Source organism: Sander vitreus, chromosome 1 (genome assembly GCF_031162955.1).
Source record: "Sander vitreus isolate 19-12246 chromosome 1, sanVit1, whole genome shotgun sequence".
In the NCBI taxonomy this organism is placed as follows: domain Eukaryota; kingdom Metazoa; phylum Chordata; class Actinopteri; order Perciformes; family Percidae; genus Sander; species Sander vitreus.
This window is the reverse complement of record NC_135855.1, coordinates 39,179,101-39,203,889: the sequence shown is the minus strand read 5'-3', so window position 1 is coordinate 39,203,889 and position 24,789 is coordinate 39,179,101. Positions and strand designations below refer to the sequence as shown.

At 40.8% G+C, this 24,789-nt stretch overlaps 1 protein-coding gene across 12 annotated transcripts in view; it reads right to left on the bottom strand.

Annotated features, from left to right (window-relative positions):
• ppfia1 (PTPRF interacting protein alpha 1) overlaps positions 1–23,975 on the bottom strand; it is a 50,353-nt gene extending 26,378 nt beyond the window's left edge. For 5 of the 12 annotated variants that reach the window (XM_078255569.1, XM_078255577.1, XM_078255560.1 and 2 more), the window contains exons 1-9: positions 22,867–23,965; positions 18,729–18,989; positions 6,628–6,729; positions 5,579–5,743; positions 5,333–5,407; positions 3,827–3,928; positions 2,858–3,091; positions 1,815–1,961; positions 61–195 (exon numbers count right to left, since the gene is read on the bottom strand). In XM_078255569.1, coding sequence (XP_078111695.1) covers positions 61–195; positions 1,815–1,961; positions 2,858–3,091; positions 3,827–3,928; positions 5,333–5,407; positions 5,579–5,743; positions 6,628–6,729; positions 18,729–18,989 — 1,221 coding nt within the window. In that variant the 5' untranslated portion in view covers positions 22,867–23,965. Of the gene's footprint in view, positions 1–60; positions 196–1,814; positions 1,962–2,857; positions 3,092–3,826; positions 3,929–5,332; positions 5,408–5,578; positions 5,744–6,627; positions 6,730–18,728; positions 18,990–22,866 lie in introns of all 12 variants that reach the window. The other 7 variants (XM_078255631.1, XM_078255622.1, XM_078255640.1 and 4 more) reach the window with 6 other exon arrangements.
• Between the last annotated feature and the right edge of the window lie 814 nt (positions 23,976–24,789).

Below are 24,789 nucleotides of genomic sequence, written 5' to 3'. Positions count from 1 at the left end.
AAATAAAATAAAAAAGTAAAACTGTAGGCTGAGAGGTACATAGTGGACAGGTGCTGGTACCTTTGTGAGGGCAGCTACCCTCTGAGCTAGCTCTGCTTCCACCTCAGGCAGAGTCTCTGCCTTGCGGATGGTCTGCTGCAGCTTCTGCTCAGCCAACTCCAGCTTCTCTTGGAGTTGCCGGTTTCTGTCCTCCGTCTACAACAAACAAACCAAAGCAAACAGTCATTGGCAAGCATTTTGAAGACTCTAGGCTCCATCCTGGCCTCACGGTTTGCTTTCAGCTCCACAAGGTGAAATTAATGGCAAGAAATTAGACTGTAGGTCGGGGAAAGAGGGGGAGGGAGACAAAGGAAGAAAGGATTGGGTAAGGGTGGGGTGGGCAGTGAGTAAGAGAACATTCATAATGACACAAAACCCATAAGAAAAGAGGAGAGAGACATCTCCATCTCAGTGAGTACGAAACAACCCAGTGTCTTTGAGGCTTCCCATTCAGTGCCTGCTGCGATGGTCACTGTGTGAATACAGATGGAATTTATTAGCAGGGTTTTGAAAACTGCCAAAGAAAACTGCAGGCCATTCCTACTAGCAGACAACTCTGAGACTCAACACCAAAATCAACACATGCATCATCAACTCTAAGTCAGATTATAATGTACGGATGTACGTAGATGCCAGGGGTGTGATGAGATAACCAATCTTAAAGTGGTCATATTATGCTTTTTGGCCTTTTCCCTTTCCTTTATTGTGTTGGGGGAAGCAGCGTTCAGTTTTTATGCTCCACATATCTGGAACAAACCAAGGTCCGCCGCAACTCTCAGTTCTTTTAAATCAAGGCTGAAGACCTTTCTTTTTGATGCTGCATTTCTTTAAGGAGCTCATATTATGTTGTTTGGCTTTTTCCTTTTCCGTTATGGTGTTATATATCTTTTTTTTGTGCACGTTATAGCTTTACAAAGTGAAAAAGCCCAAAGTCCACCCCAAAGGGACTTAACATCTCCAACAGAAAACACTGTTCACAAACTGCTCCAAACAGCTCTATTGTAGTCCAGCCTTTACTTCAGAGACAAACGTGGTCACTTTGGAACGCGTTATAATGCTCACCTAGCTGCTAGCATGGCACGCCCTCATACTCTGCTTCTGACTGGCTAGTAGTCCTTACCTAGGTACTGTCAGGGCACGCCCTCATACTCTGCTTCTGACTGGCTAGTAGTCCTTACCTAGGTACTGTCAGGGCACGCCCTCATACTCTGCTTCTGACTGGCTAGTAGTCCTTACGTAGGTACTGTCAGGGCACGTCCTCATACTCTGCTTCTGACTGGCTAGTAGTCCTTACCTAGCTACTGTCAGGCCACGCCCTCATACTCTGCTTCTGACTGGCTAGTAGTCCTTACCTAGGTACTGTCAGGCCACGCCCTCATACTCTGCTTCTGACTGGCTAGTAGTCCTTACCTAGGTACTGCTCATGTGCGACTCCCAACAAAGATGGAACAGAAGTGAGAGGTCTCACTCTGTAGCTAAAACAGAGAGCTCAACACACAGGGTGAAAAGAGGAGCTGCAGCAATGTGCAGTACAACAAAATATGGTGTTTTTTGAAAATTAAACCATGTAAACCTATTCTGATATAACCTCTAAATACTATTATGTACCTGAAAATAAGCATAATATGAGCACTTTAAATGATGCAGCAAGGTTAATGTTTAAGATATGACAACACCAATTCAAGTAAGCCTTCGGAAGGAAATCACGGTAAGAGTGATGCAGGCTTCCGTAACTTCTCATCTGTGAAGTTTTAGGCAAAGAGCACGGAGCGTACCTGTCTGAAGAGGGAGTCCTTGTTGGCCACTTCGTTCTCCAACTTGTCGTTGAGGTCGTGGACGGAGGTAGCCTCCCGCTGAGCTGCCAGGTAGCGCTTCTCCAGGGTGGTGATCCTCTCCTCCATGTCTTCCTTCTGAGCCATTGACTATACATAGACAAACGTTTGCATTAGTGCCTTCAGCGTTTGTGACATTGACCCTGACCTGCTGTCCTCCAACCTTTGCATCTTCAGATGGAAGGGAGGGGCTCATAATAATTACACTCGAAAGAGGTTTCTAATATCCTTGGTACAGAAAACAGCCCACTGGGAAATTAAACAGGTGAGGAGCACAGTTTAGCAGAAGAGAATTTCACTCAAAAATATTTGATATTGGTGATACTGTTGCATGTGCTGCAGTGTAGATATACATCATTAGGGGAGTAACGATACATCGATCTGGATCGATACATTGATTCAATCATCAACGATCCAATATCATCAACGCCAAGTGAAAATATCGATATATATCATCTTTAAGATGCACCTTTATTTTGAAATTCTGACCGTGCTTTTTATTAAAAAGAATGGTTTGTTGTTTTTAATTTATTCATTTTTTATTATTTTGTTTATCTGGAAGAGCTCAGTATCGTCCAAAGAATTGATATATAGTATCGTGATAAGCTTGCGATTTATACCACCATACACAGCACTGTATGTGTATTACTATTGTGACGTTATTAGCTTAACAAGAATGTAAAACGATAAACCACATTGTGTGAAACACGTACATAAAAAATACATTTTCAACTACCCACTGTACAGTTATTGGTTTTTAGTTGTGCTTATGTTGTGTTTAATCCTCTTCCTTATTTGTGGTACATAAGGCCACAATGAGCTCAAGTTTGTAGTTGTAGTTTACCACTCAAAAACACAAAACAGATTAAGATCATCTGACTTAAATGTTCTGCTGTCAATGCAAAGGAAAAAAAGAAATACATTTAAAAAGGAACGTATTGGGTCACACTTCAAGACATCTTTGGTTTACATATCGGCCTCCTTACCTCTCTCAGGTCTCTCTGTAGCCGTGTGTTCATGTCTTCGGACTTGATGAGGTCCTTCCGGGCCGTGTCCAGGTCCTCCTCCAGCTCACTGATGCGTGAAACCATAGCAGCCATGCGCTCCTTCATCTGGCCCAGATCAGCTGACTGACGGTCCACCACATCCTTGAGCTCACTGACCTTCCCAAACCCATGAACCAACTCCTCCTCCTGACTCAGCGAACCGTCCGATGAACGCTGCGGGTGAATTAACAACTGTTTTAGCCAGTGCACACAAGATGTACAGAACACGCACGTAGACCTTACTTCACTTAATAATAGAGACTGATCAATATGATATTCCTGATTGTGTTCCGTTTATGTGTGTACTGTAATCAAGGCACATGAAATGTGGAAGACAAAATATCTAGATGTATTACAGTTTACCTGTTAGGTATATTGTCATTTTAAAATTGGATCAAGCATATAATATAATGCACATAATGATCATGATGAGACATGAGATGAATTTAAATCGCTCAGTCTATACCTGCTGCTCCTCAAGCACTGATTAAATGATGTCAAAGTTGTATCATTTTAGGCGGAGACATACTGCAGAACAATCCGTCAGCAGTAACCTGGACTGTTTCCAGCCTCCCACCTCTTCCAGTATATACATCTTGTCTGTGCATGTGTGTGTAGACAATACAGCATAGTACAGCTATTCATTGCAAAGCCAGGACCACATTTGTTTTTAATAAATAGAAGGGAAGAAAGAAGGACAGACTTGCATGAGATACCTTACTCCTGTACTTAATAATGTTCAAACTACTATATTTAGATTACATCATATTACAATACAGTATACATCCTTAGTTCATTTTAAGATTTAATTTTCCTTAACTGAATAGATGCTAGACACTTGTCACACACAAGCAACGGTGTAGCCTCGTCTCTCGCTTGGCTTTCACATATGCAGTTTAGTAACCTCACCTTGCCATTAGTGCTTGGTGTGTTTTCAGAGTTGTGGTTGACCTCGCTGGTTCCGTCTGCCATCCCTCTCTTCTGGCTGCTCTGCTCCCTGAGGTAAGCCAACTAGAGAAAACACCAGTTTGTTAACACCTTTTCAAGTCATTAATTTGCTGGTGATAACCATTTAAACAATTATCTGGTTAACCACTTCACCAAGAGCACTAAAGGAGTTTGCTTCCTTTGATCTTTATTTTTTTTCTTTCCAGGAAAGCAAGTTTTCTGTGTGTGTGCATTTGTGCATGTGTGTGCATAGGACAGAGAAACATACAAATGTAGCTAGCAGCTACAAAAAGGCCAAGAGCCTTAAGTTCAAACCACAACTATTTTCATCGCAAACTTCCATGAATATGCTGCAGAGGCCGATACATTCTATGCCAAATGGCCAAACAGTAGGAAAACAGAACAGCAAAAAGCTGCCTTGCCCTAGGAAGTAAGGTTACTTATAAAAGCAAAGTGGCAAGTGGTTGATTTTATGTGTGTTGTTGTGTGTTTGGTCCTAGGCTGATTCCCAGGAACAAAAGATGAATGTAGCATGAAGCAGAGAGGAAATCTAGGGCACTTCCACAAGATCCTCTGGGCCTTTTGTCAATCTTAATCCCATTCAATACACAGTGGACTAAAGACCTCTTTGCATTCATGTGCCCATGTGTGTACGTAAGAGCTGTGAATCTTTTTTTTCTTAGATCCAGTGTGAATATTCAATGTGTGAATAGGAATTATGTGCAGGAGAGATGTCTTTAAGCAGTTCAAATAATGGCAATAAAATACAATTTAGTGCCATCAGAAGAATCATACGTTGACTGTTGATCACATCTGTTTCTTAAAAGGTCGTCTAGTGTTTTTGTTTTGCCAGCATCTTCTGGTGTGTAAGTCTCTCCCTCTAGTATGAGATAAATAAAAAATAAAATAAACATTGACCTGTCAAAGCTGTATGTCAAAACATCTCACCATTTAGTTTGCGTCAGTGCAGAAAAAACTAAAGGGAGCACATCATTAATTCCTACATCATGTTTGCAATCAATTATGGTCACTGCATTTCACTAATATGGTGTGATACACCTTTACTTTAGATTTCTGTAAAGATCAACAGCCTAAATAAACATCTTAAATCCGTGCAATTGCACCACATGACTTGGTGTTTTAAATATGCTTACTTCTATAAGAGCAGGGACAGACAATGGTAGGACCCACCTGTTTGTTGCATTTTGTTGTTGTTGCTGATCGACAATGTTTAATGTGGTGTTAAATGTAAGCCTAAATGTATCACTCACCAAACAATAAAAGCATGGTAAGGGTTTTGAATTGACTACTTTAGGCCGTCAAGTTGTTCCAGCAAATATTCCTACATCATGTGAATGCAGTATATTGTCAATATTTTGACCCCAACTTAAAAAAGGTGGTATTGGGTTGGAGTTAAGTGAACTTTTGATCAGTAAATACTTTTCATTATAAGTCATTTTTGCTTACTTCTTTGTGCGAGAGGGTGAGCTGTTCCTCCAATGCGCTGCATCTTTCCAAGGCAACGCGTAGTCGCTCCCTCACCTACAAAACATGCAACACCAAAATAAACAAAACTGCGCACCTTTCCAAATCTTCCTTACTTTGTCTATGCCATTTTCTTTGCCTTTGCAATGTCAATAATCTGTAACACATGTAAACATGTACACACACACACTTCATTCCTTTCAAAAACACTCAGACACAAAGTCGTACCTTCTCATCGAGGGCTTTGTGGTGTTCAAAAAGTGACTTAAGGGCTTTGAGGACCTCCACTTCACTCGAGACTCCCGCGGGAGACTGAGCCTGTCTCTTTACCACCGTCATCCTCAGACTACGCTCATGGCGAGACACCAGGCACTCCAAGTGCTCCAACAGGAGCTGGAGATACGAGAGACAGTGTTAGAAACCCATCCGGCTAAAACTCATTGCTCATGTGCACAAGCATAGAGCATCAACTTTGTTGCAAAGAAAAGAAAAGAATCATCACACTTGTCCTATCACAATAAATCACTACAATTTTTTTTATTATCCATAGCCATCATAGACCTTTGGTGAAACTGTGATTGAGTTTTGTGCTGTTGCATTTTTGTACATCTGTTGTTTTTGCACACTACTTTGCACTATTACTTTTTGCACTCTACATCCCACTCCATGCGTACTTGTCTTGATATGTCTTATTTTTATATTTGTATTTTTGTATATTATGTTGATATGTGCCTATATGTATATTGTTGTCTCTATTGTACAGTATGTGTCTATATTACCATTTGTCTATATATAGAGAGTTAACACCTACCAAAGTCAAATTCCTTGTGTATGTAAGTATACTTGGCCAATAAATCTGATTCTGATAAGTATGCAAGAGTAAACAGGTCCTAGTCAGAGACATTACTGACTAATAATGCACTCGCTGAGGTATAGCTGTGCTCCTTCTCAGCACAAACAGCTGTCTGTGATGAAATTTATTGTCAGTGGTTGAAATATTTCAATGATTGAGCCACTTGTGACAATGGTTTAGATTATAGAATAGAAACTGATTTGTCAACCCGTGTTATGACAACCGCCTATACCTAAAACAGAAACATGCAGGGATTTGACTGGAGTAGGCAGGTCCGCCAAACTTTCCTCGTCAATGGTGGATAGTGAAGATTGTGGCCTGTTTGAATGTGTAACACTTGTGTGTTGCAGTTTGTCCTAAAAGATTAAGAACAGTGTGTGTGTGTGTGTGTGTGTGTGTGTGTGTAACAGCACATTATACTAACCCGTGTGTTGTTTCTCTCCGCCTTGAGCTCAGCAATCTCCTCCTCCTTCTCCAGAAGGTGCTCCCGGCACACGTTCACCTCCTTTGTTAGTGCAGCAAACTCCTACAATAGAAATGTACAAATACATTAACATGTTACCGCTAAAGAAATTTAAAAACTGTTATTGTGGAGACAGGGAGCTTCCATATTTACAGTTTAAACCTTTGATAGAGTATGAAATAAATCCACTGCAGCAATCTAATGTCTGTTTCTAGAAGTAGATGCAAGTTCTTAAGGCCCTGACACAGCAACCCGATTATCGGCCGTCGGACAGCCTGGCGAGGTCGGTGACTTGAGTCTGTTCAGTGTGTTCCGTGCCGTCGTCAGCCGGAGGAGCCGTCGGCCTTCATTTGGGCCGATTTGACATGTTGAATCGGAAGGCGGGCAGTCGGACTCAGTGACCAATCTGATTGGTGGAGCGCTAACCCGAGCTAATGACGAGCAGGATGAGCCTGACGAACGCCTCTCAAAATCTTAGTCGATCTGAAATGAAGACAGAATCAGCAACTGCACGGCCTATTTCTCACTTAAAATGTTTTCAGAAACACGTTTCGGTGAACTATTTTCGTAAAATATGAGATCGTATTCTGAAAGAGCCGCCATGATGGTCGCCAGACCCACGTGACGCATTCTTCCAATCAGCGGTCGGTTTTCACAGCTGCCTGCTGTTACGGAGACTTATTACGTCTCGCGCACGCGCAGAACGTACTTTCAAGTCGGCGTCGCTTCAGTGTGTTCCGAGGCACTTTTTTGACCAACTCGGGGATACAGGAGCCGACTGATCAGCCCGACTACCTTTTCTGCCGACGGTCGGCCGTTGGGTTGGTGTGTTAGAGCCTTTAGACACTACTGGTTGTGCCATCACCTGTATCGAAAAAGGATTAAAAAGGTACTGTCAGCTGTGTCAGTCGCAGTGCAACGCAAGTGTTCTGTTTTTAAAGCCAGCAGCATGACCAATCTGCTGCAACAGCTTTATCTGATCCCGGTAACAACGTCTATCACATACTACACACCTACTCTAATCTCATCCTAAAATAAAGCAAGTAGGGGCTTAAAATAGAGGACCTTTTTAGCATTATGACATACTAAATATAGCAAGTTTAGTAAGTCATATCATTGACACAGGACTTTTAAGCTAATGTTGCTGCAAGGCCGTTTTTCTTCACTGACATATTTGTTCACTGCCACTATAAAAGATACCAGTTAAATTAGCTCCTGCATCTTTTTTCTCTGTGTGGTTTCTGCGGATGCCATGATCACACAGCAAGCCTTGGCAAATGACCGCTGACATTCCTCTCTCTCCTAGCCATGTTGTCCACCGACAGGGCTTTGGTAACGTTTACATCGGAAACAATGGAGGCAAGATGACAACTGCTTGCTGTCGGAAAGTACCATAAATCCTTTTGCACTTTACTATCAGCAGCGGTATTCGATTAGAGATTCTCTCTTACTTTCTAAGAGGTAATAATACACACCGCAGTGCCCTAACACAGACTTTGTCATGAGGACAACCATATCCATGTATCAGAGAGCCGGAATCATGCAGAAACATGGTCTGATGTTAAAATGGTAAGTAAGATGGTGAAACACCTCAAACTGTATGAGAAAATGAAAATACAATATAGTGCAACTCTCTGAGCAGACTTGTTCCAATATACCTTACATCTTTTTCAGATTATTTTACAACAAATGCAGCTGTGCACTCACACACACATGCACACTTGCTTTTAGGGATTACATGCATGGTTGGACCTAAAGAATGTGCCATCCTGATTTTTTGCCCTGCAAAAACTAGCACAGGCACCCTGAGTGGCGAGGCCTTCTTGCTGCGTTTCCACGGGTGTGTGTGTGTGTGTGTGTGTGTGTGTGTGTGGAAAGGGGGGGGTGTTGGAGGGGGAGGGGGTTGCTGGAACTGATCGTTCTTTTCAGTCACTACCACAACTATTCTCTCTTCCCTTCACTCCAGCCTCGGAGCTTTTCCAGCGACTGGCACAGATTCTGCCTCACTAAAAGGAGTAAGTGGGAGTTTGCTATTGGCTACGACCAAGGTCTCCACTCTCTGCTAGCCAATGAGAGACCATAAGAGGCAGGCCCAGGGGTAATTACAGAGTGGCTTACTTCCTACATTCCAGAGCAGACGCTGATGTTGAGTTGTACAGCAACCTTAAGATTTCTGAATGCCTCTAAACGCCATTTATGACCCTCTTCTTTCCCCCTAATGTTCATTATTTACACAAAATAGCATAATGAATAAAAACAAATGGGGAGCTCTTTGTACTTGCTTGTAGATTTGTATTGTGGATGTGCGGTTTAATGATTTCAGTGTAGAAAAAAATCTAAATCATAAAGAAGCACCCATAAAGATGCTCACTGGCCATTAAATCATGTATTTTCTTCAGAGAAATTAGTTATTAAAAGTTAACAATCAAAGATATCTACCTGTGCTGGAGACTTATTTAGTGTTCTAGATGTTATTTATTCTACTATACATTTGTAATAACTTCACAAAAGGAGGCAGAAAAAGAGATAACCTAGACCTTCCTCGGTGTGGTACATGCCTTCAAATAAATTATTAGGAATTTCGACCCAGACTGGACCATCAAAACCAACCATGTTAATTAGTGAGTGGACTGATTAACTTGCATGTTATCTGTGGTTATTTGTGGGTATGTACCAACCCGCTTCACAAAACAAAGTACGACAATATTAGACACAGACATCTTTTTAGAAGCGGGCACTTTCATTTATGGGATGAATGATACATACAAAATACTAGAACTGCAAGGATGACTCGATAAGTTGTCAACTACTCAAATAATCGCATAAACTATTTTATAATGGATAAGTTCGTTTGAGTAATTTTTTATGTAAAAGTAGTCTGATTCCAGCTTCTTAGATATGTTCCAGTGTCTTCTCTCCTCTGTGACAGTAAACTGTGGACAAAACAAGACATTTGAGGAAGTAATCTTGGGCTTTGGGAAACACTGATCCACACTGTTCCCCATTTTCTGACATTTTATAGAACTAATCCATTAATTGAAAAAATAATCGACAGATTAATCGACAATGAAAATAATCGTTAGTTGCGGGCCTACATCATACAACAGGTAGACATGACAGCATGTAGACAAGTACGGAGCAGTTCAACAGCTTAATACAATTAACTCTACACTTATATTATTATCCTCAGTCATGTTTTAGGTAGTTGAGAAGAGTGTAGGCATCAAGCTTCAAATTTGAGTGTTTATTTCCCCATATACATAAATATGTAAATATGCAGGTTGAATACAGTAGAGTCATAAGCTTGTATACATGCGAATGCAGCCATGGGCTTTAAAGCCTGATCTCAATTCTCCCTGCAGCAGGGTAAACTGGTGTATGGCTCAGTGAGTGTACATGCTGGTTAGAAGTGCACTGAGCTGCTCTGTAAGCCTCAGAACAGGGGAGGGGATTAAGGGGGGTACACAAATATGTGTGCCAACCTATTAAAGGAACCGCGTACCAAAACACAGAGGAACACACAAAAGATTTTCAGGGATGAGTGTTTTGTCATTTTCAGCATTCTACCCCCCGGAGAAGAATACCCCAGCACCTTGGTGGCACTAAGACAAAGACTAATTTCTGTATTAGAATATAATTAAGAAATATGCCTGAATGGGAGCGGGCGGAAACAAATATGAGCACTGGAATGGCATGAATGAGTAATGTTTCCCTCGTCTGAATGTAGATTGCATACATTATAACATAAACCATAGGGACATGGGCTGCTCATTCTTAATAGATTTGTAAAGGACATTTGTTGATTAAAGTTTCAGCTGGATTCTATGTTTATACGGCTTTTAATGTTGTTTGTTTAATATTGGGTTTTTTTTGTAATAAAAATCTGCCTTAGAGTATGTCAGCTAATAAAAACATTTTTCATGTAGCCACAACAAATTCAAGTAGGTAATTTTGACAACATGAAGTGTAACGTACTACTTAAAAAGGACCACTTAAAAGGGAACGTTATTAGTGTCTGCGCTCGTGAACTGTGATCTGTGCAACTAAAAGGCAATATGGACAAAAGAGATCTTATATTTTCTAACATTTTGACAATGCCTTTGTAGGCAGATCAGTTAAAAATGTAAGCCTACATTCACACTGCCTGCGTCTGCCATCAAACGGGGCTTCGAAAACGCACGTGTGCCCAATCATTATAAATGGGGGTCACGCGTTTAGGGGGCTGCAAGGGGGGGGCTGAAGAGGAAAAAAAACAGCTGCGGCGAAAAGTCGAGACGTCTTAACTTGCAACCCAGTGGTCAGATAATTTAGAAAGAAATAACTATTTACATATTAAACAAATTAAACTAAAAGATGATACAGATGAAAATATTACGACACTATGCGACATCTGACACAATTTCAGGGTAGTTATTAAGGCTGCACGATATGAGGAAAATATGCCATAAGCCCTAACGTTGAATATCGCGATAATGATATAACTTGTGATAAATAATATTAAAATGTAGCCTACTCAGTTCTGCATTTCTGCTGCTTTCAGTATTTTGCTAAAATACAAATTTCTCATTAGATTTTAAACAAATGACAAACAAGTATAGCCATGATGTGCTTTGTCAATTACAAATTAAATGTCTTTTGAGCCAAATGTTAATCAGCAGATAAAATACCTGTAATACTATACTATGATATAAACAGAAAGTTACATGTTATTCATAATCTCAACATTGTTCCTTCCTAACTCCTGTTAAATCATATAAGACTAGGGCTATCTAAAGTTAATTCTTGTTCATTTTGTTGGTTAGATCGTTTTTTGAAGTGTATTAATCTGTGATTTGGGGATCTAAACACGCTGTTCTGTAGTACTATAGCTACGTGTCCTATTGCACTTATTTAGATCTCATCTGAGCAGATTTCTGTCATTCAAACAACTCTGAGTTGTAGTTTAAAACAGGGCGTCACAGAAATGGGCCATTTCAGTGACACTACCACCGCAGCACAACCCTGCGTTTCCTGGTCTGAACGGGCCCAAGGAGAGGAAAGGACTTCACTGCAGCTCTGGCAGCACTGCAAGAGGAAAAGACATCAGGAAACAACAAGGCTCCTCTTGCCCCTATGTCAATACTAAGAACAAGAATGTAAAACAAACTCCAAATGACAGCATACTGGATGAAGCTAAATCATATTTTGTGGGCATTCTGTCTACCATCCCTAAAGGCTGCTGCTGCTGGGGAAGTTTTATTTTTTATTTTTCAATCCTTCATAACACGAATTTATTCAACATTTTGTTTTGAAATCATCTTGACTGAAAGTAGAGGTACATTTCATGGATTCTTAAAATTTGGAAACATACCAGAGCATGGTAACTAGCTCTATTTCTTCCTAACATCACACCATAATCAGACTGTGCTGTATTTGGAAGTGAGATCGGAACCAATAGGCCTTGCTCCTACATAATGACTTTAGCCGTACTTAAAAGCTTACAGCAGCGTGTGCTGAAATCTGACACTGTGCAGAGGGCATCTGTTCTCCTAGAGGACTCACCGTCAAAAACTAATTAGACACTACAATGGCTCCTATTCAGAGCTGCTTAGACTGCTGCCCAAACACACACAGACAGAGAGAGAAAGTCAATCTACTGTAGTAGACCGGATACCAGTTTGCACTAGATTTTCCTCCCTTCAGTAAAAAGACTACATCTTCACAGGGCTCATTAAGATTTTTTATATCACTATGTGATTGCATCCTGAGATGCCTTGACAGGGCTCAACAGTGCGAGCGTTTCACTCACATTTGCGACAAAAAAAACAGAGGGGGAACTGTAAAATACACCAACGTTAGGGTAGTTTCACCATGACATCTATGTCCATAGCCAATTCAGACCAAAAATTGCCGATGACATGAAATTACTTGCAGTGCTCCGGTCTGCAACGTTCTGAAACCTGCCAGTTTACACCGATGCGACCAGACGAGGCGGTGTATCATCTCCATAGCAACGACTCTCTGTACTTCCATTCTAACTTCCAACTTTTCCGGCCTTTTTTGTAGCTGGATACAATTTGTAGCGTCTTAAAATATGAATGAGGAAAGAGATAAAACGGAGAAAACAAAGTTTTATTTCTCTGACGTTTTACTTCACTGCTTTGTTGTAACGGCGCTCCCTCTCTTCATTAACTCTCTAGCTCCCTTGACCATATACGGTGCTTGCGGGCGCTAGTTGAGCCTCCGTCTTATGCCAGAAACACACCGCACGCTGAAGCACCGCAAAGCGGAGCCATTTTCCTTTCAGCGCCCATATTATTCAATCTGTCCGGTCACACCGGCTGCGATCAGGCGCCTAGCAAAATCGAGAAGCACTATTCTTTGGTTTGTATACATTTTTAACCGTTTCCAATCCGGATAAGGTTCTCAATACCCACTCCTATGGAAGTTCATGTTATATTGTGCACATGAAATTAACAATATTTGACTCAATGATATCGAGGATGTGAAAAAGCAGCATCATATAAGAGACGAGTGAGTCATTATTTTGTAGCTTCAGACAACAAACTGGGGCTCTCTTTCATGGCAAAATACACAACGTCTGAATGGCTCATGTGATGTGGACACTAAAAAGGTTAAGGTTGAATCGGTTAATGGATAACCAGATGGATGATTAAACTTAAAGGGGACGCACCGATTAATAGCACAGTGTAAGGATCACCTAATTTGGCCTTGGAATTGTTAACACACAGAAACTATAACTTTCTGCAAAATGAAATGAATCACTTTATTTTTGTGTGGTAAATGCCTTTTGTTGAACAGTGTGATTGAAGCTCTACTGAGACAGTGATTACATTGGAATTAAAAAGGTGTCATGTATCAGCTACGGTATTAAAACGTGTGAATGTATGAAAACAAAGACAACATTATTAAGACTGTATACTGACCCAGATAAAGCAAGAGGGGACAGTATGCAATGAAACTGCAATAAGCTCTGGACATAGTGACCACATTCTTAATCTAATCAGTTCCTCGAACATGATGCGTTGCTGCAGGCATCTGCTTCACAAACAAATCCTGTTTAGATTTAAGGATAGTTTGTAAAGCTTGTATGGGAGCATGACCGTCACTCCCCTTTAAGTTACTAATTCAGCCCACATTGGGCAAAAGGCAACACTTGTCACTTTCTTGTCACTGTGTGGAACAAGTCAGTCTTTGTCTCTCTGTCTTACCACTGTGCACGCTCAATTCATCCCATTGTGCCACTGACCAGAATATAGAATTTGGTCAGTGCAGTCGATTGCACCCTTTCAAAATAAAGAGGAAAATATCACCAACTGCCAAGTTGCACACATGATTTTGTTTTTAAAAATGACATAACAGTAAGATCACATTTTCCCACACAAACAAAAGTCACAGTTTATTGCCTAATTCACTTAATATTTGCCAAACCACACCTCCAATACTTAGGGCCCCAACCTCTACTTTCTTCGTTCAGTTGGCACTTTTCTTAACATTTACTTTTTCTACAAAGCGAGGAGTTGGGAAGAGGACAGCGGTTGTCAGGAGTGTCGCTACACGTTTGGCCAGATGATGTGTGTTAAAAAAAAAAACATAAATGAAGCAACATCACGCTTTTACTGCCTCAAACTGTCTTTACAGCAGTTGTACCATCTGGAAATTCTATGCCAGCGCAGAGAGCCACACACACACACACACACACACACACACACACACACACGTATTACAAGCCTTGGCTGACACAGAAGCACAGAAATTTACTTTGCCGCCCGCAATATATGGGCTCTAAAATTGGACTACTAAAGAAATCTCTCTCTGCACACATTCAAACTGGTGTCAATGAGCTACGCACAGGATGACGTTTGAGTGGGAGTGTCACACCAATTTGGCCTGCACCAATTCAACAAAGAAAAAAACCCAAAAAAGAACAAATAAGTACCATTCAACAGTGCACCACTGGAGTTCGAAAAAGCTGTTGACGTGTGAGCAAGCTGCCCTGGAATGTTTGAGCATTCCAGTGGAAGGGTACTCTCACCAGGAGGGAGGGAACAAGCGAGAACATCTGAACCTCCCCTTTACCTACCTACTCTAGCCTGAAGACCTAGACTCTCTCCAACACAATAGTTCAAGGTGGCACCAATTTAGTTCCTAGGAATGTATCTTAAATAATTGCTGCTTTGTATGGTCTCGTTTTTAATTTGAAAGTTCACCTTTGGTTTATACATGTTTCATTGAAAATACTTGGCTGTTCTCACCACCACTATTTCATTAAGTTGTCTACAAATTGAGAGTCCCTAGCCAAGTTGTAATCAAGTTTAAAATGTGGATCCATTAATTAATCTTTTGTCCATGAGTGCTGAAAACAAGAAGGCAAGGTTGGCAGAGGTAACGCCAAAAACATACTGCCAGCGAAATCACTTTGAACTAGAGACATTTATTTTGGCTCCCAGGTTATCCAATCTTTCAGTTCACACCAGCTGTGATCAGGAGCGGAGCGCACACGCCGGCCTGCAAACTGCAGCAATCATTTCGGCGTCTCCTCTATTTCTTCCGCGTGCCGCGAGCAAATGTGTCGGACCAGTTAGGTAATCAAATACAGGAAGGCCAAAGCGCAGCCGGATACTTTACAAACTAAAACCAATTTCAAAATGAAAAAAACGTAGGTCTATGGTGATTTTGGCCGTCTTGACTTTTCAGCTGTGTCTAGAGCAGGCACACAGAGAGAGAGACGGACAGACGGAGATAAAGACAGACAGAGTAACACACATACAACCAAACACTCACAGGAAAAGAGAGCGAGAGCAAGACGTTCTGTACAGTGGAGAGAAGCAGGATAACTTTGTGACTGGTGCGGAGAAATGCGCATCTGGTATGAACAGCCAGGCCCCCGATCGGACGTGAATCTACGCTTCCCGGTGAGTCGCGGCACTTCTGCCTGTAAAGCTACTCCAACAATAGACTGCCAAAACATTCAATACAAGACATTTTAGATTTTGACGCAGCATTTTGTATAAGATCTTTCAGTAATGACAGCCTCAAATGAATACCAAATGTTTAAATCTGCATTCTGTAAGGGGTTTGCTAAGAATCATTTCATTTTAAGTAATCATAAAAGACATGTTAAGTCAGAATGTAATTAATCAAATCATGGACTGAAGTAACAACACCCAAATTTGCAAGCAAACTGCACTAAAGAAGAAGAATGTTACATAGTGTATTTACACCAGATTACAGCATACAGTATAAAGTGCTTCTACTTTTATAACCGCTGGATTTTCTTGCCTTCCAGATAAAAATCCCACGAGGCTTGGCAGATAGCCAGATGATCAGCTGACAACACTACAGCAGTGTGCATGCACACACACCTACAGACACACACAAAGATATCACACAGAAAAACTCTCGAGTTGCTTTAAAAGGTGCTTACACACCAAGGAGATCGTCGGCCGTCAGTCCAATTTTGGGCCATCTGACTGAAGATCAGCTCATCTGACAAATATTGTTGTTAGCATTTCTCATGTAATTTGACAGAATTATAAAATGTGTTATAGAGGTCAATAACCTGGAACAATTTATTGATGACAATAATAAATAATAATGACAGTTTGTGCAGTGTAGGCAAAGTCTGGTAGCGTCTGTCTTCTATTTACAAAGCATGTAAACATGATTATAGTAGCTCGCCTCCAATGCTGCTATCAATTCAACATCCATAAACACAATAGCTTATGTTACTGCTAGTAATGACTACGCTTTACTTTTACATGTTAATCTCTATATACTTATTCTGTACTACATTAAGTGTCAACTGAATGAATCAGAGTCACACAGTATCTGAAGGTTTTGACTTTGGATGTAGTTTTCCTGGCTGTAAAACGCAGAGCTGCAAAGAAAGGCCTTGGCATTCCACAAGTGTGTTAAACATCAGTTCTTACTATCTAATGTTTCAGGAAAGTTGGGACACTATCAGTTAGAACACTGTGTAATCTGCCCTGCTTTCTATATGAAGTGGCCCAGTACTATCTACAGACCTCTCTGCTTTCAGCACTGTGACTTATCAACTGTCATATTCTGAGCTGTGATCGCTCACAGTCTGTGCGCCTCACGCTTCTCTCACTCGTGTAATAAAATGTCAAACAAACACTGAAGATAACCAGCATGTTACCTCTATATACTGGGTGCATATTCAACAAAAACTACACCAATGCTTAACTGATTTCCAGCCCCTTATGCATCATTAAAACTGGAAACATAATCCCTTTGTTTTAAATATAAGAGCCCAGAGAGGGTAGAAACATGAGTCATGCAAGCAGATGGACAAAGTCAGGATCGCGATTCCCTCCACATTATGTTATGCAAACAGTAGACCTAGACAATCTAATAACTGAAAAGGACATATTGCATATTAATTATATGCACAGTAGGGGTGAAAGTAGTTGAAAAAGTAATATCTCCATTTGGAAAGAAAGTGTTTTTGCTCCTGAATATAAATTGTTTCTCACAGCAGATGTATTATTCTTCAATTTCACAGTTTCTTTTGTCTTCTTGACTCGTTTTAAGTTTGATGCAACAACAAAAAAACGTACACCCTTTGCACCTTGCAATTGGTCGACCATATAACTGCCAAAACCATACCTGACTCTGGTATCACTTTCTCCAACGTGGGAGCCAAAGATCTGTAAGAGCTGCCATCCAAAAGTGAGACTGACACTTTGGCTGGCAGCGCAGCAAGAAGCCATGCAGGAGGGGTGCTTCAAAGGGCACGGGATCTTTCCTTTAAATAAGATTACAATGTACACTTTTTTTCCTTTGATAGTGTGAAACTCTTTGACATTTTTACATTACAAATGTTCATGATGACATGCCAGCATAGACACTACAATGTGAGTCTTGACTTTTACATGGCGAGACTTGACAGGTAATTTAGTTTTGTAGTTCTTAGTCCGGTGTGGCTGTCCTGGAAATCCAGAGTTGCTGATGCTCATTAACTATGTTCTTGTAGCCGAGCCGCACCAATCACATCGGTGTATCTGATATAGGCGGGCCAGAGGCGAGCTAAACAGATGACGACAGCGCTGCGACGTCCAAGTCATTAGTAAACATTGCAAGATGGCTACGGATGAACACCAGTTGTTTGAAACGGCTTTGGCCGCTACAATGAACGAGTTAGACTTGGCTTTTTATCTAAAAGAGGAACAGAAGACGGCGCTCCAATCGTTCCTTTACAAGAAGGACGTTTTTGCCGTTTTGCCGACTGGATACGGCAAGAGCTTAATCTACCAGTTAGCTCCTCTGGTAGCTAAGAGCCTAATCTACCAGTTAGCTCCTCTGGTAGCTAAGAGTTTAATCTACCAGTTAGCTCCCCTGGTAGCTAAGAGCCTAATCTACCAGTTAGCTCCTCTGGTAGCTAAGAGTTTAATCTACCAGTTAGCTCCTCTGGTAGCTAAGAGTTTAATCTACCAGTTAGCTCCTCTGGTAGCTAAGAGTTTAATCTACCAGTTAGCTCCTCTGGTAGCTAAGAGTTTAATCTACCAGTTAGCTCCTCTGGTAGCTAAGAGCCTAATCTACCAGTTAGCTCCTCTGGTAGCTAAGAGTTTAATCTACCAGTTAGCTCCTCTGGTAGCTAAGAGCCTAATCTACCAGTTAGATCCTCTGGTAGCTAAGAGCCTAATCTACCAGTTAGCTCCTCTGGTAGCTAAGAGTTTAATCTACCAGTTAGCTCCTCTGGTAGCTAAGAGTTTAATCTACCAGTTAGCTCCTCTGGTAGCTAAGCGTATGGGGCTCTGGATACGTCACCCCCTATATTGTTGTGATTGGTCGTAGTGTTATCCAATTGTGTGCAGTGAGATTTTCAAATGCATGCTTGGTGCCGCCCCTCGAGCTGCGCCATTTTCATTACTCATTGCCATACCCTTAATCTTTCGGATTTGGGTATGGATTTCCAGGCTACGGTGTGGCTTGCTGCAGCAAACAAATCTCTATCAACTACCTGCATACATAATCATATCATCAAACTCTACGGCTGGGTTTTCTTTGAAAAATGAAAAAAGTTCTCTCTTACTTACCTGTGGCAATGCAGTGTTAAGTTGTCGCTGCAGTGAGTCTCTTTCATGACTGACTTCATGCAGTTTGCCCTGAGTCAAGCCCAGATTCTCCTGCGTCTCTCGCAGAGTCTCAAGAAGACGATCCCTCTCCTCCAGCATGGACACCATCAGCGACTCAAAGTGACCTTCCGAGTCCGACTGCAATGGGGAGCCAGAGCCTCGACGACCGTTGCCGCCTCCCCCTTCGGCCTCACTGATGGTGGGCATCACCTCGCACATCATCTGCAACCATGGACAGGACAGGGCCAAAGGAGACAGCGGAAGAAGAAACAGTTTGGAGTTAAAAGGATAAGAATTATGAGGGCAAGAAAAGATATTGAAAAGTGAAAATACTAAAATCTCTATAGAGTGAGGTGCATTATCCAGAGTGACAGCTCTTCTTCCAGAAGTATGTTTTACAATTGTTTCAAATGTTATTCATCAGTGCATTGAGAACCACAAACAAAATCTTACAGCGGCAGTGGTTTGTTGCCCCCCCCAAATACATCTGCTGTAGTTAGGTGGCAGCAAAAAGGTCTCATATTAAACCAAAAAATACATTTTGTCAATGACATCTCCTGCAATTTATGCTCAATATTCAATTAGTTAAAAGACAGAGCACAAATTAATTTGACTCTAAAATAAGGGTAGGCTATTACTCCTGTAAAAAAAAAAAGTACAGTTTGTATTAGTTGGAATTCCCTAATGTCTTGTATTCATTCTCCCCCTCAAAAGCCAAACCATGCACAGCAGTAAAAGCATAAAAAAAATCTTGTGGTAAAAAAAGTTCCACATTCTTACCTCAAAAGTATCTATACATTTAAATATATAACTCAACAGGCACTGTATAAAAGTGTAACACTGGGGCTTAATTGTAAATGTAAGTGGTTTTAAATTTGTTTGTAAAATTGGCTTATGTTCTAAAGCAGACACTCTTTTGACAGATTTAAGATTAGGCAGAGGGCTAGTTTAAAAGTGCACCTCTGGGGTAATTTAATCAGCATACAAACAGTTTATTAAAACAGAAGGGAAAACAGAGCTTAATCAGCTGTTTGATGGTTAACTACTACTGGAATATAAAGCTATGTTCCCAGAGTAAACAGTCAAGTTAACCTATATTGGTACGGTTAAGAAAAGAACAGAGATCCTTAAATCAATTACAGGCAATAAGAAAGCTGTGTTGACTGAAGCTCGTTAAGAAATGCTGCATCTAACAGCTGGGAAGGAAGGACTGGCGAATTAGAGCCACTCTTCACACCAAGGAGCTTAAATCCTGTAGACAGACTGCTAGACAAAAAAAGCCAAGAATCACGTGAGCTGGATTTAACATACCGCACCGACAAGGAGCAACAACAAATTGGAGCAAGTGGAGTAGGAACTTAGTGGCAGCCCTTCATCTTATTCTTTGCATCGCCCGAGATGCCAAAAGCCATTTGCTTTTCAGAAACCACTGTATTCGGTTCAGTGCACCAACATTTAACTGTATCTTCCAACAACTCTGTGTTCAAGAGCTGGACCATACCTGTTACATGCAAACTAACCAGCCAAATATCAACCTACCATCCTTAAAAAAATAACTTCAATTACAAATTGCATGTTTCAGATGATACACACGAGCCTATTTCTGGGGGGAAGGAGACAAACTTAACCTAATTTATCAGAAGCAAAATTACAAAACCAATGCTCCATATCGAGGTCAAGCCACTCACTCAGACTCAACAATGTTTATTGGGGGGGGGGAGGGTCATACAGCATCCACGACAGCATCCATGAGAGGGAGTGACAGATGGTGGGTCCAATGTAACTTGCACAAACATCACGTACGTCAACAAGTAAAAGATGACAAACTAAAGACCTGAAAGCAGGACACTTGCAGAGTTAAACTTAAAACCTCTTTAGCCAGGAGTATTTCTTTACATGAGACAAAGATGATAACACGGGAAACTGAGTAGCAAATGTGGCAGAAGACTGATTGCACTACCACTTCTTACTCATTTAAGAGTAATGTGTGCAGTTATAATTGCATTTTTAAGTTATCCAACTTAAAGGTCTTATATTGTAAAATGTGGGATACCATGTCTTTTTTTTAGTATAAAGCAGGTCGAGGTGCTTTATAAATACTGTGAGATTATCAATACGCTCAATCCACAGAGAAATGCACACAGCCTGTATTCAGAAACGGGTGCTTTTAAATGAGCCGTCAGGACTTCCGTACGATAGTGATGTCACAACTATACTAAATTTAAACATGGAGTTGTAGGGTTGGGCGATTTTTGTCATTTTATTTTGCTAATTTACTGGTCTGCCTTGGAAGAACGAGCCGCTGCTCTACTGGCAGTGAGACGGCGAGTGGAGCTGGCATATTTTCACTTCACGCTGTAAATTAAGGGTTCATTTCGACCAAACTAGAGTTGGTGATTGTTGGAACAGTGGAAAGTGAGTATGTTAGGTGAAGGAGAGAAACTTGAATTCAGAAGGTGTACGGTTGTATTTCTCCGTTTAATAAGGAAAAGAAGTGTAAGAATATTTAATTTCTTGACAGTAACTTTTAAGTTTGTTTAAATTTATGAGACTAATAAGGCTAAAAGAGCTAGTGGAAGGAAGCAAACTCGCCACTTGAACACAAGTGCGGGGTAGTCGCCGCAGCCGCCACACACACCTGGGTGAATATAATGCCAATCACCGCCCCGAGGCCCTACATAGCGCACCCTGCGGTCTCCACAGCGCTGGCAAAAGCAGAAAGAAACTCCTCTGGAGATGGATAAGCTATGGCTGGCCACCAGTCTGCTGTTCCTGTTTTGTTTTTACTGTAACCACTAACATTAAAGCATGCCGGAATTACCAAATAAAAAAAATAAAAAACGGTAAACTCATTGTTTCGCTATTTATCTGCCACCATAATGCGTGCACAACTGCAGTAAGGTAACCGACGTCCAGTGCTGCCACAGTGCCGTTGCAGTTAGAGCTGTCATCTTCCTCTATAATACCATGCAAATTTTGTTATTTAAAAAAAATAATTGAATAATATTCTAATATTTAATGCTCAAATGCAGCCTGTTATTTATATTTACTACACTACTCAGGCTAAAACGTGCAGTATACTCGCCATTCCCAACCTGGCGCACGACAGTGTGACGTCATGGGAGCGCTGTAACTATTTATACTCGCGTGTGGTGGTCGCGACAGTAGTTGCAGTCTTCTCCTGAACAGAGGTGTCACAACTGGAAAGGCTACTGACTTTTGCTATTTCTACAGACTAGAAGAAGAAAAAGGTTAACAACAGCATTGACGTCAATGTCAACGGTGGCTAAGATGATATTGGAGTCAAAGGATGAGGAAGAACAGCTGCTTTCGAGCCTGCTTGCAAAGAAACGAAGAAAAAGAAGGTGGAATGTGCGTCCTTTGAATAACGCCGGACATAAATATGGTGAGTTCAATATCATCGTGAACAAATGAGGATGATAGACGAAGAGAAGCACTTTGAATACTTCAGAATGTCTGCACAACAATTCGATGACCTACTTCGTCAGATCAGGTCGGGAACAGCGACTGTAAAAATAGTATTGATTTTTTTACTATTCAAATTACTTGACTTTCGGAATTCGTTCCAACAGCCCTAGTTGCAGTCATTCCCCGGCTGCAATGACAGCCGAGAGCGCGGATGCAGCAGACACTGACCAATTAGAGCAGACTAGGCTTTTTATGAGAGGGGGGCTTAAAGAGACAGTTGGTAAAATGGAGCGTTTCAGACAGAGGGTGAATAAAGGTATATTCAGATAGACAGTATGAGAAAGATAGTGTTTTTTTCTAATGTTAAAGAATGTAAACATGTTCTAGCAGAAACCCAACATACAAGTATAAACCTGAAAATGAGCATGACATGGGACTTTTAAAATGAGTTAATAAGTTAACATTCAGCAACATTTCCTGTAACTTAGAATACAGTATTATCATGGTGATGGAGCAACCTAAGACAAAAAGTGAAGTAGGCTACATGTACAGTTAAATCAGTGTTATCCACTGTGTGATGCAGTCAGCACATCTGAAAATATGATTGGGCACTTCTAACACAAAACGTGTGCATACAGTTATTTAATGTTTACATGCGTCGGTATCTCACCTTTAAAGATTATCGTTATTCCAACTGCCTTTGTAATCCACGTTATTGTCAACAAACTCCAGGTACTCCAACTGTATACAACAACGTTGGCAATTCTCACAAATATCCAGAGGCGATTCAGAATATAAATCCCATTCAGAGGCTGGGATGCATTAAGGCTGTGAAAAGGGTCTTCTCGGTGGAAAAAAGGGGATAATTTCCTAAAGGCCTCAAAGCGAAACCCACATCAAGTGAGCAGGGGGCAGTATTCCAAGTTTGGCCGGCTAACTCAACGTTAGCAAGCTAGCATTAAGTAAGCTGGTGATTCGATGATTGCATATTTAGATTTGTAAGTAAACTGTCTATCTTTGCTTTTCAAAACAAACGTCCATCTTTGAAAATAAAGGTCAACTCGCCAATAACAACATTTCACAACAGGTAGATATGTGATGAGGTGACGTGGAAACAGTTGTAGCCTTGCTAGCGTTAGCTAATTTGAAGCAGAATTCTTTGGCTTGAAGTCAGTTTAAAGTCGACAGCTAGCCAACGTTAGCTACTAGCCAGCTAGGTAGCTAACGCTTGCTAGTTTCATATACTAACTTAGCTAAGATAACGTCAGGTAGTTGTCTAAGGATACGCTGTATTCCATATAAAAGTAGACAACATGATATAATATCATAGCTATGTATCTTACATTATTACGAAAACACTAAAACGAGTTTAAAAATTCTGAAATATGTCTCCAGAGCTCTGCTGAAATGATTAATCTAGCTATCAGCTAACGTTAGCTAGCTTCCCGTCGAATCGGTGGAGTCGCGTCACCACATCAGTGGTTCGACTCGAAAACTTCCAGCTAACATTGAACGTTAGCGACGTTTTGATCCGTTTGGTAAGTCCAAACCTAAAATAAAAGCTTTATATTCCCGAGTTGTCGTCCGGGTTTTTGGTGCTCTCTCAGTATTTCCTCCAAAAGGTCCGTCGGTCCGGCTCCTTCCCTGTCGCCACTGCCTCCCAGCCTCGGCAGTCGGGACAGCCAATGGTGGGCTCCGTGTCGCTAGCACTTTTCATTAGCCTGGTAGTCCCTATGGGTAGTCCACGGGAAGAGAGCAAGAGCGCTTCCCAGGTTGGCAACAGGAGGAAAAGGAGTTGGCTAGTTGGAGACTAATTCTGTCTTAATAACAAAGTTAACCCTCCTGTTGTCCTCTGTCTGTTTTGCCTGTTCTTAAAGCATGAAGTATAAATTATCACCCAATTCTGTGTTACATCTTCTTAGCCAACTTCATTCCAAATAATTACCACTAGTTTACACTTATTAATGGAATTCATAGTCAATAAACCTCATTCATATTAAATTATACCTAATTTTCGATAAATAAAAAACAGAAATTATGAATTATTGACTAGTTAAGATCAGAGAAACCTATGCTGATAGATAATCACAGCCTGTTTTGTGTATGGAACAATCCGAGTTATTTTTGGGCTATTTGGTTGAAAGAAACCCATATTTTTGACATAGCAACTTTTAAACCGGGTCAAATTTGACCCAAGGACAACACGAGGGTTCAAAAATCTTCCAGAATATGTTGGCTTGATGTTCAACTTTTTATAAGAATGAAAAGTGGGCTAACAATTAGGGGTGTGCAAAAAAAATCGATACACATTCAAATCGCGATTCAAGCTCTACCTATTCAAAAACGACTCATATTTTTTAATTTTCTTCCAAATTTTTTTAAAATGTTTTTTTAATTGTATGTCTACTGCAATCACATGGGAAAAGTAACTACATTTACATACTGTGCATCGTTTTTTGAATCGAGAATCGTTTTTGAATCGAAAATCGATTTTGAATTGAATCGTGACATTTTCTGAATCATGCACCCCTACTAACAATTCAATTTCAGAATAAAGACATTCATGTTTTGAAGGTAATAAGATGGTCATTTG